The 17,572-nt window shown below is 47.3% G+C and overlaps 1 protein-coding gene across 1 annotated transcript in view; it reads left to right on the top strand.

Moving 5' to 3' along the window:
* The window catches only part of SPTLC2 (serine palmitoyltransferase long chain base subunit 2), an 86,786-nt gene that overhangs the window by 54,259 nt on the left and 14,955 nt on the right, over positions 1-17,572 (top strand). Inside the window, exon 9 of the mRNA XM_045288166.1 lies at positions 1,108-1,234. Coding sequence (XP_045144101.1) covers positions 1,108-1,234 — 127 coding nt within the window. The remainder of the gene's footprint in view (positions 1-1,107; positions 1,235-17,572) is intronic.

Raw genomic sequence — 17,572 nt, forward strand, 5'->3', positions numbered from 1 at the left:
TAGGATTTCTTACTGAGTTAACTGCTTGAGGTAGGATTTCTTACTGAGCCAAAAGACGGAAACTCGGGAAACACGGGCGGACCGTCTCGGAACAATACATGTGTTCTAGAACATTTAGTATTTTTGAAATGACAGTAATTGTCACATTTTGTATGTGTGCCCTGATAGCTCTTTATTGAATCCTGGTATATGTGTGTGTGCACAGTTTATTTTAAAACTTAGTGAAGTTGTAAAAGGTATCAGGGAAAAGGGATATATAATTGATTCGTTTGGAATCCTTGAAATTGACGGACAGGATTTCCCAACTTGTGTTTAATTTCTACCATTTAATTTCTGCCACGTGAATGTCACACTGCAGATCCCATGTGTCTGGAGGATATTTCGTGCCTACGAAACTGAGGCAGTGAGGGTGTAAAGACAGGCGGTGTGAAGACAGTGTGAGGGATCTGTTCCACAGCTGCTCCTCACTCTCCACTCTCGCCTGACACCTCACATTTAACAAGAGCCAACAATCTGTATGACTGCTGTGCACATGAGAACAGTACTTTGGCAGCAGCGAACACCAGAGTTGGAGGCAAGAGAAAACTGGCTCCGATGGTTAAGGTTCTGTGCCAGCGTGACTGGACCAGGGTTCTCAGCAGTGAGGCCATTGGGGAGTAGCATAGCTCGGCAGTTCAGTGATGATGTCGTCGTCCTCTGCGCTGTGATCTGGTGTGATCACCCTCCAGTTTTACATAATACTCACTTTTGCAGAGTGACCTGGTCTTTGGAAACCTCACCATCTCAAAAAGTGAGGAGTGGGGTACCCAGAAGGAAATCTGAAAAATAACCCAGGCGCCTTCTCATTTCATTCGTAGCATAACATGATACCGTCTCCTAAATTGAGAGGGTGTCTCGAAAACGAGCTTTCTGAGCGGTGACTTGTTGAGACTAACAAAGCAAAGCCTGCCAAGGCCGCCAGCTTTCTGGCCCCCGTGTGACTGAGAGCGGGCCCTGCGGCCAAGGGTCCGCGTGTTAAGAAGAGGTGTGTTTGTTTCCAGCGCTGTAGAAGGCAGACCAGCACTGGCACTGGCCGCGAACTTCAGGCTTGCCTCTTTGTCTCTCTAGGAGCTGATAGACTACCTGCGGACACACTCTCACAGCGCGGTGTACGCCACGGCACTGTCACCGCCTGTGGTGCAGCAGATCATCACCTCCATGAAGTGCATCATGGGCCTGGATGGCACCAGCCTGGGTAAGCCCCTCGCTCGGTGGGGACTCCTGGTCTCCAGTGTGCTTCTCGAGCCTGCTGCTGAGCTTCTTCCTGGCAGTCTAACGGGCAGAGCTGGCAGCATGAGGCTTTACTTCGATGGCTCCTTCTCCGTGTGTTAGACACACGTGTGTGAGAACCGGGCTTGCTCCTGGTCAAGTTCCTTGTTGATTGACAGTGAGGTTGTCATCTCACTCCCCGCCATCACTCCGGTAATAGGCCTTCAGGGCCTTCCTTGAATTGCACTTCATGTGAACATGAAAATTGCTGCCCCAAACCCCACTGCCTTTGAGCCAATTCAGGCTCACAGCAACCCTGCAGGACAGAGTGGAACCGCGGCCCCAAGGCCGTCATCTTGGTGGAAGCAAATGCTGCGTCCTCCAGAGGAGCAGCTGGAGGGTGCACACTGCCCTCCTTCGCGAGGAGCCAAGGCTCCTTCATGTGGACGTGATGTTTTGTGAGGATCATGTTTAAGAGCTGCTGCCTCCATTAAGTAGTGTCCTTAGTTTTAATGACTTAATAAATTTCCAAGTTAACATGCAGGTAAGTAATAGAGGGGAGAAAGCTGGGGTTTTCCACTCCTGTAAAGAGTCACAGTCTCAGAAACCCACCAGTACAGTTCCTCCCTGTCCTATATGCTGCGATGAGTTGGGACAACGTGGTGGCAATGAGTTTGAGTGTTTTGAGGGAGCAAAGCCTCTCTGGGATTTGTAGTCCCAAGTAAAGACTGAACCGAGGCAGTGCCATCTGGCATTTGTCTTCTATTTTGCATCACCAGAGGGCAGTGTTGACTACAGACTCGATAGAATGACCAGGCTTGGTGGGGGAGTGGAGGGAGGGTGTAGATGGCAATTTTTTGTTTGTTTTCCTTTTTCCAAAAAAGTATTCCCTAGTGATTTTGTTTCGTTTTATCATACATTCATTATATTTGCTGCTTTTTTTGGTTTCTAAATTCAGTTTGATGCTTGTACTTTCCACATTACCCACCTTGGAGCCTGAAGATTATAGTTAACTATTTTATTGGGAGAGTCATTGGGCTTTTGTTGAAAAACACGAATGAAATGGTACATGTGATTTTGATCGGATTGTGTCTGAATGTGAAATTTGCCGTAGTGTCTTTTTCTGATCTGTGATTGCTTGTTATTGCTAGGGAGAGGTCTTAGGGGTCCCCCCCCCCCCCAAAAAAAAGTGACAGTGATCATTTTCAATTTCATGAGTTGATTCTTTGAGGGAGGAAATATTTCATTAATGTTTCGAGCAGCAGTTTCCTGTCAACAATAGTTACAGCGTATCTCCTCCTTCCAGGATGACCTTACTGGAAGTGTGTGTGTGTGTGTGTGTGTGTGTGTGTGTGTGTGTGTGTGTCCCTAGCTTTTATCTAGTTCCTTTCCATACATACATTAACCGATTCAAAATGGCTAGAGCTATCAAAGTGGACCTCAGGTAATCTTGCCTGACGGAAGGGGCTCTGTGTGATGCCTGACCTCTGAATGAACGATTTCCCTGTAGTCAATAATAATGTCTGGGCTCTACCTGATGAGAAGCTGACCTTTGGGAGCTGGCACGAGACTGTGGGTTAGCACTGGGTTTCCAGCTACCAGCTTAGTGGATGGAACAGCCGTGTTATTGTGCTCTTGCAGAGTCTGGGGGTCAGGAATTCGGTCAGGGCACAGCAGGGGTGGCTCGTCCCTGCTCCACAATGTCTGGGGCTTCAGTGTGGGACACTTAGGACTGGAGAAAATTCAGATTGGGGGGCTGGGGAGAAGCTGGGGCCATCTGGAAGCTTCTTCACTCACATGTCATCTGGGTTGGAGTGAATTGGAAGCTGAACTCAGCTTGGACTGTTGACCAGAGCATTCGCTCGCCCTCTTCCTGTGGCTGGGCATCCTCAGAGCTTGGTGATTGCAGAGGTACTTCCTGAGAGCCAGCATCCCTGGAGAGCCACGGGGGAGCTCCAGGGCCTTTACCGAAGCCCACACAGCCTGCTGAGTAGAGCAAGTCAGTTTGCAGTGGATTTACAGCCATTTCAAAAAACCGGCCACTGCTAGTGATACATTTTAAAACCTACTCCTTAAAACTTCTAGTATGATAGACTTCTGTTTCTCTCCTACGTTGTTTCTCTGCCAAAACAGACATTCAAAGATATTGAACCATAATAAAGACAAATAGAAATGTGTTTCTCAAGCAGCCTGGTCTTAATTAAATCTGGCCTGATTGAGGTTTGCATCGGCAAGGGCATGATTACTCCTCCGGCATCGTCAGGTGCATCTTTCTCCTGTCCGTGTAGGAAGAAGGCGGTATGAGCCAGGAGACTGGCCTGATGAGACGTAGCTGCGAGTCCGTCAGGGTTTTAGTTTGTGTCACTCCCTCTGCTTCCGGCTTGCTCCTGCCTTCCTCACAGGTGATTGCGATTCTGACGTTGTCTCTGTCTGTCCCTCCTTTTCTGCTTTTGCTGCATCGTGTCCTGAAGTGGCGATAGTGTAAGCGTTTCACTGTTCGCCAAGTAACACGCACAGGTGTGTGCCTGCCTGAGTCAAGACCCACTATCTTGAGAAGTCCCCGCCGAAGCTTCCTTGCAGATCAGTAAGTGAGCACAGGCAGTCAGGGCTTCCGGAGCCTCCGGCCATGTGCCAGGCCAGTTACTTGGTCGACGACTGCTCGGTTTGGGTTTGGACGCGGTGATGTACCTCATCCTCACACAAGGGCACTTTCCCTCATGACGGTCTCTCAGAAGGCGCCCTCAACTCCACTTCCCACCCCCCACCCCACCCCCCTGAGCGTAAACCTTGCCACCAGCTACTGCAGTGAGAAGTCCTCCGGATTCCAGAGAGCACAGCTCAGACCCTTTAGGGGGCGGGCAGACATGCCTCCGTTGCCCATCAGGCTTACACATTCTGACATCAGCTGTCTGCCCCAAGACACTCCCTTCTCTGTTGGGTTTAAAAATGTGTTGTCTGTGCACGTGGCATTGAGAGGATGGGATGTATTAGAATGTTTGACCCCTGCTTAGAATCTGCCTTCCCACTCCAGATAGATTGAATCAGAATCTACGGTCACGTGGTGGTCTTGTTCAAAGTATAGATTCAAATTCAGCGTGTATGGGGTGGAAAGGCACGGTCCCACGGGAGGTGGGGGGGTGGGGGGATGGGGGGGTGTCAGACCTAAAGCAACTAGTTGGAAGCCCGGGCTATAACTTAAGGTCAAGATCAACCTCGATCTTAGAGGAACAACTCAGGAGACTGGACTCAAGGCTTTAAATCAGGACAGCTTCTTACGCCGACAGCTGCCAGCGTTCTCTCTGGGGTGCTCACAGTCAAGCTCACCACCAGGCCTTGCTTGTAGTCTGTCCTTCACCCTCCCTAGGCAAGGGCTATAGCTCTTCAGTTGCACCCACAGTGCCCAGAGGCCCCTTACTTCTCTGGCAAGCTTCCTGCCTGAAGGTGCGCAATTCTCTCTTGCTCCACAAGTCAGCAGTCCTAACATGCTTCCCACTCAGGCAGTAGGCCTCCTGTCCAAAGGTGCTTCGCTCTTACCTCATGGGTCAGAGGCCCAGCATACCTGTCTCTCACTGGTCTCCTCGTGCCTGCCACTGGTACTGCTGTGCCATCTCTCCTGTCAGCTCCTGCCAACTCCAGTGTGGCAGGTCTGTCTCTCCAGCTCCTGGGTCTAGGAGGCTGTCAGCACAGGGGCCCAGAGAGCCAAGGCCACACTCTGTGCTATATCCTCTTTGATAGTACTAAGGCCTCTCTCAACCTCTGTGGGATTGACCCTTTTATAAGACTTACCACCAAGACCATAAACTGACAAGTCCACTCAGTAGGTCACAGCATCTAATTTGTAAAGTAACCAGCCCATCTCCACAAGAGTTTTAGGTAACATTTGTACAATAAACTGCCCAACCCTTGCAAACCAAAAGAAGACAAAACAAACTTACTGCCATTGAGTTGATGCCAGCTCATAGGGACCCTATAGGGTATGGTACAACTGCCCCCGTGAGTGTCCGAGACGATAACTCTTTACAGGAGTACAAAGCCCTGTCTTTCACCCATGGAGCTGGCTAGTGGTTTGAACTGCTGACCTTGTGGATTGCAACCTAGCACATAGCCATTATGTTACCAGGACTCAATCATAGGGCAGACTGTAGCTCTGCTAAGTGTGTGTGTGTGTGTGTGTGTGTGTGCAGAATTATACACCTGATTTCCAGAAAAGCCGTATAATTGAGAGACTCACTCACTGCACTGCATTGTTAGAGTAGAGCTGTGCTCCGTAGACTTGTCAGTGGCTGATGTTTCAGAATTAAACCACCAGGCTTTTCTTTGGAGATGCCTCTCGGTAGACGCCCATGTCCAACCTTTCAGCTAGCAGCCAAATTAACTGTGTACTCCATACAAAGCAAAAATAATCTTTAGAGACTTCCAGCTGCTAGCAGAGTAAAGTGCACGTTCTTCCTATGATGTTCAAGCTCTTACTCTACCTTAACCCATCTCCTCTTGTGCCCTTGTTCCTATCGCTTGGATTCCTGACAGAGTACTTCTCTTCCCACCTCCGACTTTCGTTCAGTCTTCAGGGCCAACTGGAATGCTGAGTCTGTCACGACGCCTTTGTGCTAATGTCTTTTTCCTTTTGCATCACAATGTTAGAATATCTTTATAATTTTACCTCACAGATGCAGAATTCAAGGTGTTATGAAAGTTAGCCAATAGACTTAATGTGCTAGATGTTAACAGTTTAATACCTGAACAGTGGAACTGTCTGTCTCCCTGAATTTGAATACAAACTACAGGGAGACAGAAAGTTATGTCTGCTTGCTTACTAGTTCCCTTGTATTTAGAATTGGTTTGGGCACATGGCAGGCACATACTCTCCCATACTTTAGATATGTTATCGGGAGAGACGACCCCAGAAAAGGACATCACGCTTGCTAAAAGAGAGGGTCGGCACAAAAGAAGGCCCTCAACAAGATGAATGATCAGTGGCTGCAACAACGGGTTCAAACAAAACAGCAATTTTGAGGATGGTCCCAGGATAAGACAGTGTTTTGTCCTGTTGTACATAGTCACCATGACTTTGAACTGACTTAACAGCAGAAATCAGTACACAGCAAGCATGTAGTTCTTGGTAAATGGTTGAATGAATAATCCTTGGGTTGGTGTTTTGATGAGAAACAGTATAAGAAATGTCCTGTGATTCACCTTTGCTCTAAATATGTCCATGAATGTGGTGGAGCATACAGGGGGCAAAGTTATGAAAGCTCCTTAGACTTATGGCCAGTGAATCACTGGGCCTGGGGACTCAGGACCATGGTTGCAGAAGACACCAGGGTCAATTGGCACTGCATAGTCTGACACACCCCTCTGGTGAGAAGTGTGACTGCGGTCTTAGAAGTCTTTCGTGACCTCTCCTTGTCCAGAGGAAAGAAAGGTTAAAATCTAAGAGACATGGAAACAGTCCAGTAAACGCGTGGACCACAGAAGCATCCATCTCCATGGCCCTGAGACCACAAGACCTAGATGGCACTTAGCTACCACTACCAACTGCTCTGAGAGGGAGGGACCACATTAGAAAGTCCAGGATCAAGTAGGAAGAAAAGTTGGTACAAAATTCAGAATTAAAAAAAAAAAGAAAAAAGACTTTACTATCTTGATAGAGACTGGTGGAGCTCCCGAGGTATTGGCTCTCAATTGCCCTACAGGTCTGGATATGAACTGACCCCCATAACTCAATGTTCCGTAAAATCTTTGCTTTGATACTGTTACTGATTCTCCTTCAATAGAATTGACTGTATTTTTGATACCATGGTTGTTTTGGTTTTCCCTGGCCCTAGTCTGCTATGCAGATCTTCTTGCAATCTCTTGAAGGTTACCATTTTATAAGCTAAGATTCAGAGCCACACAATTGGTTGCTCATATGCAAGTTCAAGTTGAAGCTGAAGAAATTAAAGCAAATTCACAAGAGCCACCATTTGGCACTGAGTGGTGGTGTTGAGAGGTGGCAGCGGGTCAGTCATACATGGATGGAGCCTCCACGCCCTCTTTGTACCTTCTCCCTCCTGCCTTATTCCCAAAGGAATAGTGTCAGATAGCTATTGAAAGGCAGCTTACCTGGGAACGAGAGTGAGCTTGCACTGAACGGGGGCTGTGCTGCCAGTGCCCGTGCAGGTTGACCAGGGAGATTGAGCTGGGACAGGCTGTTGAAGACAAAAACAGAGCCTGAGGCATTGTCAGCAAAGCCACAAGACTCTTACCTCTAGCTTTTCCCTCACACATGACCAAACATGTCCAGTAATGGAATTATAGTCACAAGATCTGTGTACGAATCGAGGCAAAATATCTGACCAAACAAGGGGAAAAATGTGCTTTTCCATTTTCCAGAGTTGTGCTTTTCATGTTTTCTTTCTGGCTAATGATGTAGTTAGAAACGCACAGAGTTCCGCTTAGTGCAGGACACCTACAAAGCTGTTGATAAATTTACTGACCGAATGAATGGCCCCGAAATATTGGAGAATGGGTAGATTGTTGAGTACTTTATTTCAAAACGTTGATTACGTAGCTGGATGTTAGGTCCAAAGGGCCAAGTCGTGGAGCAGAACAAGCTAGCAAGATGCATTTTGATGCATAAAGTTAAAAGTGACAATAAGAAACGTAAAGAAACTATACATAGACGTTCTGTATTTCTGAGTTTTGAAAGGAACTGGGCCCATTCGGGTACTGTGTTAGACAGGGTTCTCTAGAGAGATAAAACCAAATTGCTGATAATTTAATATATTTATTTATAAAGATAATTAGATATATAACAAGAAATGAACTGTTAAATCATATACAGATAAATATATAATATAAGAAATAAACAGTTAAATTATAAAGCACTACAAATGGCTCAGTGCAACTCACGTGCATGAGAGAAAGTTGAGAGACTAGCAGTCCTTCAAGTCTAGTCTGCTGCCAGATCTTCCTGTATTTGTAAAGAGAGCTAGGCTATGTCAGCACAGCAGCCAATCACAAGGCAGGTCACCAACCGCCAGTCCCCAGCTCCAGAGATGTCTTAAAGGGACCTCAACTTACAGTGACACAGTCCACAGGCTAGGCGTCCCACAGGTAGCGTAACCTTTAAATTGAGGCACAGAACAAGCAAGGCAGCCACACACTGGTCCGATGATCACAGAGCGAGAGACAAGAAAGGCAAGGCTCACCAAGCCATTTATCTCTCTGCCCTTCAGTTAATCCCACCTGTGTTTATCAGCCAGGCTGGCACAATAACTATCTCAGGTACCTTGTGGTGTAGGAGAGGAAAAAAAGAATACGGCAGGCACATTGAGGTTTAATTAAAATTAGGTTTGGCTCACCTGAAATTGTTCCAACGATAGACTTGTTAATAAGATGTTAAATGATCACCTTGAGAATTTCAGGGAATTGTCACCAACTAATTTAGGAGATCTGAGTAACTTAAAAAATAGTAACTACAGGATTCGCATGCCGAGGAGGACAAAACTTGTTGAATAAACAAATTCTTTGGGGGATCATAAAGAGAATTTCCTACTTCTCCTGGGTGGCAGAGAAGAAGGACGGATAACTTTTAACGTCCATCTGATAGGCGCAGGAGCCCTGGTAGCTTACTGGGTTATTCCTTGGGCTGCTGACTGCAGGGTCACCAGTTCGAAGCTCCCAGCTGGAGAACTATGCGGTTCCTCTCCTCCTGTAAAGGTTTGCATTCTCAGAAGCTCACTCTATTGAGCAGTTCTACTTGATCCTGTGGGGAACACAGTCTTAGGCTCCCCCCACTCCACTGAGCCAGCGCGCTGACCCTAGGTAGGGCCCTAGGGGCTTGTAGCTAACTGCCTAGAACATGACCGCTGAAAAAGATTCTATTTCACCTTCTTCGTGCGTCCACTTTGTACACTGCATAAGTGCGCTGTGGGTGAGGGAGCAGCCGACCATCCATGGGACCCTTGACTTCAAGAAAAGGTTTAGTCTAGGGCTCAACCCGAAGTTCAAGGCGAGGAACTTCTTTAAAGTAAACCTACATCTTGCCCCCATTCCAGGGAAATAGTTTCTTATCCATCTTTCCAGGCAGTGGCAGTTTCCTGTGGCCATTGCCATTGCTACTGGCGCACTTGAAATTATTCCAGCAATAGGCTTGTGAATGAGGTATTGAATGATCACAAGGAATGACAGAAAGAATTTCCTTTTGTCAGGAAGCTCTTCGACATCTAGCACAAAGGGCCCTTTGCCCAAGGATTTAAGCCAGCAAGGAAATCAGCCAGCTACACGACCACATCACAGGTGCGGACATTCGAGCTCACGGGACCCCTTTCCCTCTCTGTGACTGTCTCTTCCCTGAATAGAGAGGTTGTGGCTTCATATTTAATTAAAAGATACTTTCTTACAACCTATTCCTAACGTTCTGATTTCTGGTCTGCTAATTTCCCAAAGAGCAGTTTCCTAAGAGCTAATTTCCTAAAAGCAGTGGTAAGTCACCTCTCTCCAAATGCTGCCCCTCCTGAGCCTTTGCCGCCTCCTCCCCTCCTGGGGTCCCTTCCCCTTCCCCCGACTCTGTGCTACACAAGTCTCTTCTGAATGCTCCAGGCTTTACAGCAGCCTTCTAGTTCTTCCTCATGCCCCTCTTTCTCCAAATCCACATGGAAATGGGCGCTTTCCGCCACAGTGGCCCCTCCTTGTGCGTCTTGTTCCAGGGTTGGTTTGAGGCAGGGGTACTTAGGTGCCCACACGCAGCAGGCTGGGAGCTAACCTTTGAACAAATAGAGACTTGTTTGTGAAGTAGTCTATCGCTCTTAGGACAAAGCATAAATAAGGGGTTCCATTGGGTTCCCCTGGGGCCAGAAAGGGACCCTGAATTAGATATCCCTCATTTTGGATAATTTATGGTAAGATGATATAAGGAGAAGAAACTCTTAATTAAAGGACTGCTTCTCAAGCGATTTAAAAAAAAAACCCCATCAAAGTGGGTGACTTACCTTAGTTTCATTTTCTATTAAATTTTATTCTAAAGATATTTTCCATGATACCGTTTGCTCAGTTACTGTTGAACTGAACATGAGACCCTTTTCTTACCCTCTCTTCTAGTTTGTGAACTTTAACCTCCTGGCCCTGGGTTTGCTCTTTGAAGAGTGACTTTCTAAACCTTGACAGGAGTGAATCACTCCACCCCGATGGCCCCCGTCAGGGACACACGTTACTCAAACCCATGACGAGGTGGACAACAGCAGCCGTTAGTTAGCCTTCTCCATTTGAGAGCTTCCCGAGGACACATTGGTTAAAAAATAAACAAAACTTCACCACCTGGCTTTTCTAAATATCTTTCTTTTTTTTTTTTTCAATTCTCTCTCTCTGTCCTTTTGACTCTGAAGGGCTTCCTTGATGTGGTTCTTAACCGTGGTCACCCACAGAGAAGCGTAGGAAATAACCATCTCACCAATGGCAGGGCCCTCTGGGGATGTATTGATTCAGAGCGTGTGGGGTGAGACCCCAGCAAGACACGTGGTCTCTCTCTTTCAAAGCAGAACCAGGAAGTGGTTGGCATGTGGGACCAGGGTTTGGTGGTAAAGCTATGGAACCAGTTTCCCTTGTTCTTGGAAGCCTCACCCTCTGGGGTCCTGAACCTTCTTTCTGAACCGCTGTTCATCCGTGGGGGAATGGATCATTCCAGAAGGGGAGAAGTCAGGAGACCGAGTAGGGAAGTGAGGAACTCAAGATGGAGCCAAGGCTTCAGAAATCTGCACTCAGGCTGCCTATGGCTGGTTAGAATCCACGACTTTATTTTAGAATCCCAAATTCTTTAGTATGTAGACTACCAAAGGCTGCCCACTTGCAAAACTTTTTAGAAAATATGTTCAATATTAATCTGTTTTTTAAATTTTATTATTTTTTAATAATTTTATCGGGATCCCTTCCAGATATTCCATCGTTCAATCACATAAAGCCATGTTGTACAATTGCTGCCACCATCAGTTTCAAAACATTTTCTTTCTTCTTGAACTCCTTGATATCTGCTCCCCTTGTCTCTTAATCAGTTTTGAACTCTAATATTAATTGCTTTGCTTTTTGCAGTCTAGAATGGTGAAAACCAAATCAAGCCTTATCAGCAATTGTTTTATTTACTAATTTTCTTCATCTGTAATTGGATGCTTGCTCACAAAACACAAATTTCTTCCTTCCTTTAATTGTCTGAGGAGCTCTGGGGTTGTCAATTACTTGTTGGATTGCTAACTGCAAGTTTGGTGGTTCAAACCCACCACCTGCTCCTTGAGAGCGAGATGAGGCTCCCTCCTCCTGTAAAGATTCATAGTCTTGGAAATTCTAAAGAGGGTCGCTATGAGTCAGAGTGGACTCAGCGCAGCGGTGGGCTTGTTTTAGTTCTAATTTTCTGAGAGTAGCACATGATACTTTCCAACCCCATCAGAGGAAGACAGTCAGATATCCTTGGCATGAATTAAGACCTCTGTCCGGACTGGACCAGGAGCTCTGGGCACATAGCTCTGGGTTCATGTGGGGCTGCTGCCCCGCAAGATCAGCAGCTTGAAACCTTCGGCCCCTGCTAGGGAGAACGATGATGCTTTCTATTTGTGTAAAGATCTACAGCCCTGGAAACTCACGGGGGCGGTTCTGCCCTGTTCTAGAGGGCCACCAGGAGTTGGAATTGATTTGGTAGTCGCTTTTGGCCCTGCCTGGGAGTTGGCGCCCTTTTGTCTTTCAAACAGGACCCCAGGTGCCCTTGGTGGCACAGTGAGCTACAAATCGGGCCGCTTCACCCACCAGTGGCTCCTCCGGAGAAAGATGAGGATGTTTGCTCCTGTCGAGCTTTACAGTCTGGGACACCCTCGGGAGCCCTTCTACCTGCCCTATAGCGTCGATGAGTTAGAGTCGACTCACTGGCAGTGAGGTGGTTTTTGGTGTGGATTTCTTTGTTTCTCAGAGGTGCCCAGCCTCTTCTCCTCCTCCTCCCTGGCTGTGCGCTTGCACCCATGCCTTTCCACTCCCGAGTCTACTGACCGATTGATCAGCTCTGTGCCCTGCTGCCTGTGGCACATCCTGTGACAGTGCTCAGGAAGTCCTAGTTTGGGACATTGAAACGAGTTAGAGGATTAAGCCACTGAAGGTGGGGACGGGGAGGCAGCTTGGAAGAGGCATTTAGTGTTTGGTACTTGGCATTAACACAGGCTGTCTGGAGTCTTCCGACCAGCACACTGGAAAGTCCTGCAGTGAGAGTTTAAAAGCCCTGTCCGATGTCTTCCCCGCGCTAGAGCTGTTCCAGGAGAGTGACCGCTGACAGGAAAAAGGAGCGAGGCAGGCATAGCTGCTTCTGTGGAAAAGGAGTTGCCCGACTTAGGTGATAGTTTATCCTCGTTCTGAGCAATCCACCCACTAAGGTAGCATCTCAATGTAAATGTGTACCTGTGTGTGTGTGTAAGCAAACATTTCTTAATTGTAGGCCTATTATATTGGCAATGTAATTTAAGGGGAATTGAAAGGCAATAGAATTCTTCGATAAAAAAAAAAAAGCATTCTTCCATGAAATTTCTGAAGCCCTCTCATCTTTTTCTTGACATGGGAATCAACCCTAGGCCCTGTGTAGAGGAATCATAGACAATCCATATCGTTTATCTAAGTTTAACAAGCACAAAATTGTTTACTATCACTTTTTTAAAAAAGATTTTTACCCCCACTGATGGCTTTTTGTCTTCACCTAATCAGTCAGTTTTCAGTTTTATGCTGCACACCGTGTTCTTGGAGAAGCATGAAACAAGCACCGCTACTCAATTGTTTTCCCCTAAGAGATTCCCTAGCTCTTTCATGGTGAGTGCTGTGTATTATTTAGTGGTGCTTAAGCAACCCGGATCCATGACGGGGTTCTCTTTCCTGGAGACCTAGAGGGCGGTGGTCTTGTGGTTTGGTTTGGCTTCTTTCCTTGCTGTTAACGCAGGATCATAGAAGTACTTGGGCATCTTTATACCTGTCTTTTTCTGCTAGCAAACTCCAGTGAAAGGAAGTACAGTAGCCATATGTTCTGGCAGTCTTTCTTACAAATTCAAAGACAAGGCGGTCTGGGTGAGGGAGACCTTCAGCATGAAGTCATGATGGTGTCCAGGGAATTCAAGGCGGTGTGCTACTTACAGAATAGGGAAACAAAGGAGGTCATCGGCAGATCAGGTCACCCCAGCCTTGGGCGGAAGTGGAGAAGGGACTGGGATCGGAATTTGTACACTTTGCAGAGAGAAGGGTTTATAGGATTGATTCTGGGGGCCCCCGACAGGTATGGCCGGTACCCCAGTTTTCATCAAGGACATGCCCAAACAAGCCCCAGAGACAAGACCCTCCTGCCTGGGCTGGCTAGGGCAGTCTGAGTTTACTGTCAACCCACTCTGCCTCAGAGTGTATCTCCCTCATTACCTGTTTCCGATGGGAAAGGGCTCAGTGGAGGCTAAATTTATATCAAGAATTCAGTGAAATTAGAGCTTCTGCTGTAAACCGCAGCCTCTCTCAAACCAAGTGGTGAGCATTTAAGTTCTGATCCAGGTAGGTAGGTAGCCACGCCAAAACCCAAACCATTGCCACCTACTCGTTTCTGGTTCGTAGTGACCCTGGATAGTGTGTCAAGGCTGCACATTGTTACAAGAGCAGATATTCTCTACTTTGTCCTGCTGAGCGCCCGGTGGGTTTGAACCGCACACCTTGTGGTCCAGTACTGGTGGTGGCGTGGTTAAGTGCTCAGCTGCTAACTGAGGTGAGTAGTTCTGTGGGAGAAGGAAGTGGCAGTCAGCTGTATAAAGATGGGAGCACCTTGGGCACCCTATAGAGCAGTTCTTTCTCACCCTGTATAGAGGCACTAAGTCCGAATTGGCTTCAAGCAACAGATTTTAGAGATTATTTCCAGCCTCTTAAGTAGAGCAAGATGTCTCGATATCCTCTCCTCCAAGGAACATCTTGATATTTCTTCCCAGACAGATTTGTTCATTTTTCGGCAGGCCATGTTACTTTTTACCAGCACTATAGTTCAAGTGCATCAATTCTTCTTGGGTCTCCCTTATCCAGGGTCCAACTCATAGTGACCCTCCTTAGGAGTTCCTAAGCCATGAATCTTTATGAGAGTCTCATCTTTCTGGCTCAGAGTGACTGATGGATTTGAACTGCTGACCTTGTAGTCAGCAGTCTAAAGCTTACCCGACAGCACCACTTAGGCTCCTTTCTATTAGGTACCATATAAAGTCCATTGAGCATGGAATAACGAGGTAAAATGAGTAAGTGCCCATGTCTCATGAGGAATGCTAAGCTTTCTGAAGCAGCAAAGCTACAATCCTCATCCTACAATGCCTTGGCTGGACCTGTCCTGTTTGTCCCATGACGGCAGACCTCAGAGATGTTGCAGGTTCTGTTCCAGACCATCTCCATAAAGTTAATTTTTTAGTTTTCCAGTGCATATAAAACGTTAACTTAACTATACTGCAGTCTATTAAGTGTGCAATAGCATTATGAAAGTGTTTGAAATATTGTGAGAACTACTAAAATGTGCCCCAGAGATACAAAGTAATAAGCAAATACTGTTGGGAACAATGGGACTGAGAGACTTGCATGACAGAGGGTTGCTACAAGACTTTAGTTCGTGAGTTTTTTTGTGTTTTTTTTTTCCCTCTGTCTAAAAGTGCAGTGAGGGCAAGTGCGGTAGGTGAGGTGAGCCTCTCTGGTTCACTGTTAGGTGGTGGTTGTTAGGTGCTACCACCCGACTCACAGAGACCCCAGTAAATTTCTCAGTCACTATTCTGCCGTTTGAGCCGTACGCCTGGCTGTCAGTAGGAATGTGTGTGTGGATCTGCGGGGCTTGGCAGGAAAGGCTGGGGTGTGAATCAGAATGCCACAGAAGGAACCAAGTAGGTGCACGTTAGCAAAGCATCCTGGGTGTGAAAATAGTCAGATTTCCTTGTTAAAGAATTAGAAAATGACAAATATGCTTGATACAGTTGATGTAGGAGCTGTAAGAGCCCCCAAGAAAATGATGGAGAGGGGAAAAAAGAGAGAGAGAGAGAGAGTTAGACAATGGAGTGCTATAAACAATGAGAAAAAGGAAGGCCAACTTATTGTTTCCTCTTAAAAAGCCCAGGCTTTTAAATCCAAAAAATCAGGATGGGTAGGGTCATGGGAAACGAGGGCAAACCCTGAACACAATGGAGTGGTCATGTTAGCAGCCATCCAGCTGTCCCCAGCTCACAAGGAGCCCTTGCACCACTGCTAGTCATGGGGCTTTATTGAGAAGGGCGTCACCAGGTCTTTCTTCCTCGTCTGTAAGTTCTGCTGAAATCTGGTCAGCATTGCAGCAGCAGGCAAACCTTCCCTGACAGATGCCAGAGGTGCCTTGACTGGGAATTGAACCTGGCTCTCGCTCCCTCGTGGAAGGTGAGAAATCTACCTGTGGACCAAGAATGAAGTAATAATACTCCAAACCAAGCCCATTGCTGCCATCAGTTCCAACTTACAGCGGTTTTTGTAAGATGGGAGAACCGCTCCATCCCTTTCTGAGAAGACTGTTGAGCTCTATGGAAGCCGCTGTCTCACTTTTCTCCTGGAGAGCCGCTGGTGGGCTTGAACTGCTGACCCTGCCTAAGCTGTATGTGGCCTAGCCCAGGGCACCAGCAGGACACCTTGAAGTAATGTTAGAGATCATTTATTGGGTGTTTACTATGTACCAGGCACTGTTTTAAGAATCCCTGGTGGCACAGGGGATTAAGCACTGGGTTGTTTAACTGCAAGGCTGGCAGTTCAAACCCACAGTTCAAACCAGTCAAAAGTTACAGTCTCGGAAACGCCCTGGAGCAGTCTGCCCTGTCCTTTAGGGTCTCTGTTGGTTGACATCAACTCAATGGCAGTGAGGTTGGTTTTGTGTTTTTGTGGGCTCTGCAGTACAAAAGTCCTTCATTGCCACGGGCGCTGAGAGTAGTTTTCCTTGTAAGGGCAGTGGTAGGCCATGCAAGTTGGAACCTATGCTCTCAACTCTAAAAATACTGTTCCTCCCAAATTATTTTGTGTTTGCAAAGTTTAGCCTTTCCCCACTTGCTTCCTTCACATCACGTTTTCGCCCATGCCCCTGATCACAGATAACGGCACCATTATTCTTGAAGCTGTCCAAGGAGGAATTTATCCCGCCGTGTTCTTTGTGTTCTATATTTATCTCCTCATCAGCGCCGGCGGACTGTCTCCTTTGAACCTGTCCATGTCTCTGTCCCCCGCTGGCATTTATTTGGTTCAGATCCTTGATGGCGCTCATCTGGATTTAATTGTCAGCATGATAGTCGAGAGATCAGCCAAGGAACAGCGAATTGGGATGCTTATGATAACCAAGCAGGGCCGCACCTGAAGACTGTTCTCTCCTCGCGGGATTGCACTGCGCTTGTGACTCCATTCCCCTGCTTACTACTCTAGTTCGAGGAGCCCCGGTGGCTGTGGAGTAAGTGTTGGGCTGCTCGCTGCTAACTTCAAGGTCAGCAGTTTGAACCCACCAGCCATTCTGAGAAAGGTGGGGTGTCTGTTGCCATAAAGATTCACAATCGCAGAAGCCCAGGGGAGAAATTCTGCTTGTCCTATAGGGTCACGATGAGTCACAATTGACTCGGTGATCTTCAGGTTAGGACCGTAGTTCAGAATGGTCTCTCTTGCCCGGCAGTCAGCATCAGAGTTGACTCACTAGCAATGAGCAACAGTGGGTGAATGATGTGAGAAACCAGTTGTTCTTTCAATTATGTGCTCAGTCCATGTTTCCCTTGGGCTCATGTATCCTGGACAGGTTCTCTGGAGGGGCAGATGCCTGGTGCTAAGCATAGGGTCAGTGATAGGAAAGAGGCTCTCCCTGAGATGGGTGGACGCAGTGGCGGCAACAGTGGGTTCAGACACGGCACGATTGTGGGGATGGTGTAGGACCTAACAGTGTTTCGGCCTGTTGTACCCAGGGTCACTCTGGGTCAGAACTGTCTCACCAGTAGCCAGTGAGGTAGTTAGTTTGTTGTGCCAACCTGACTGATAAACATATATGGAGTTAATTGAAGGGCAGAGGGATTAAATGGCTTGGTGAGCCTCGCCTTTCGAGTTCTCTTGCTTTGTGATGGTCGGGCCAGGGTGCATCTGCCTTAGCCAGTTCCCTGCTTCAGCTGGCCAGGCTCACTTCCTGCAAGACATCCCCAAGGAGAACCCGCACGGACCTACTTGGATGCAGCCCTGGGTGCTGGAGCAGCCGTGTGTAGACCCCTGCCTGTGCTGAGATGCTTACACGCTCACTGATTTGGCTTTCCTCTTGCAGTCGGCATCATAGTGTGTGTTTTGTGAG

The sequence above is a fragment of the Echinops telfairi genome, unplaced genomic scaffold, assembly GCF_000313985.2.
Source record: "Echinops telfairi isolate 266 unplaced genomic scaffold, ASM31398v2 ScPeMD7_18;HRSCAF=68, whole genome shotgun sequence".
Taxonomy (NCBI): Eukaryota; Metazoa; Chordata; class Mammalia; order Afrosoricida; family Tenrecidae; genus Echinops; species Echinops telfairi.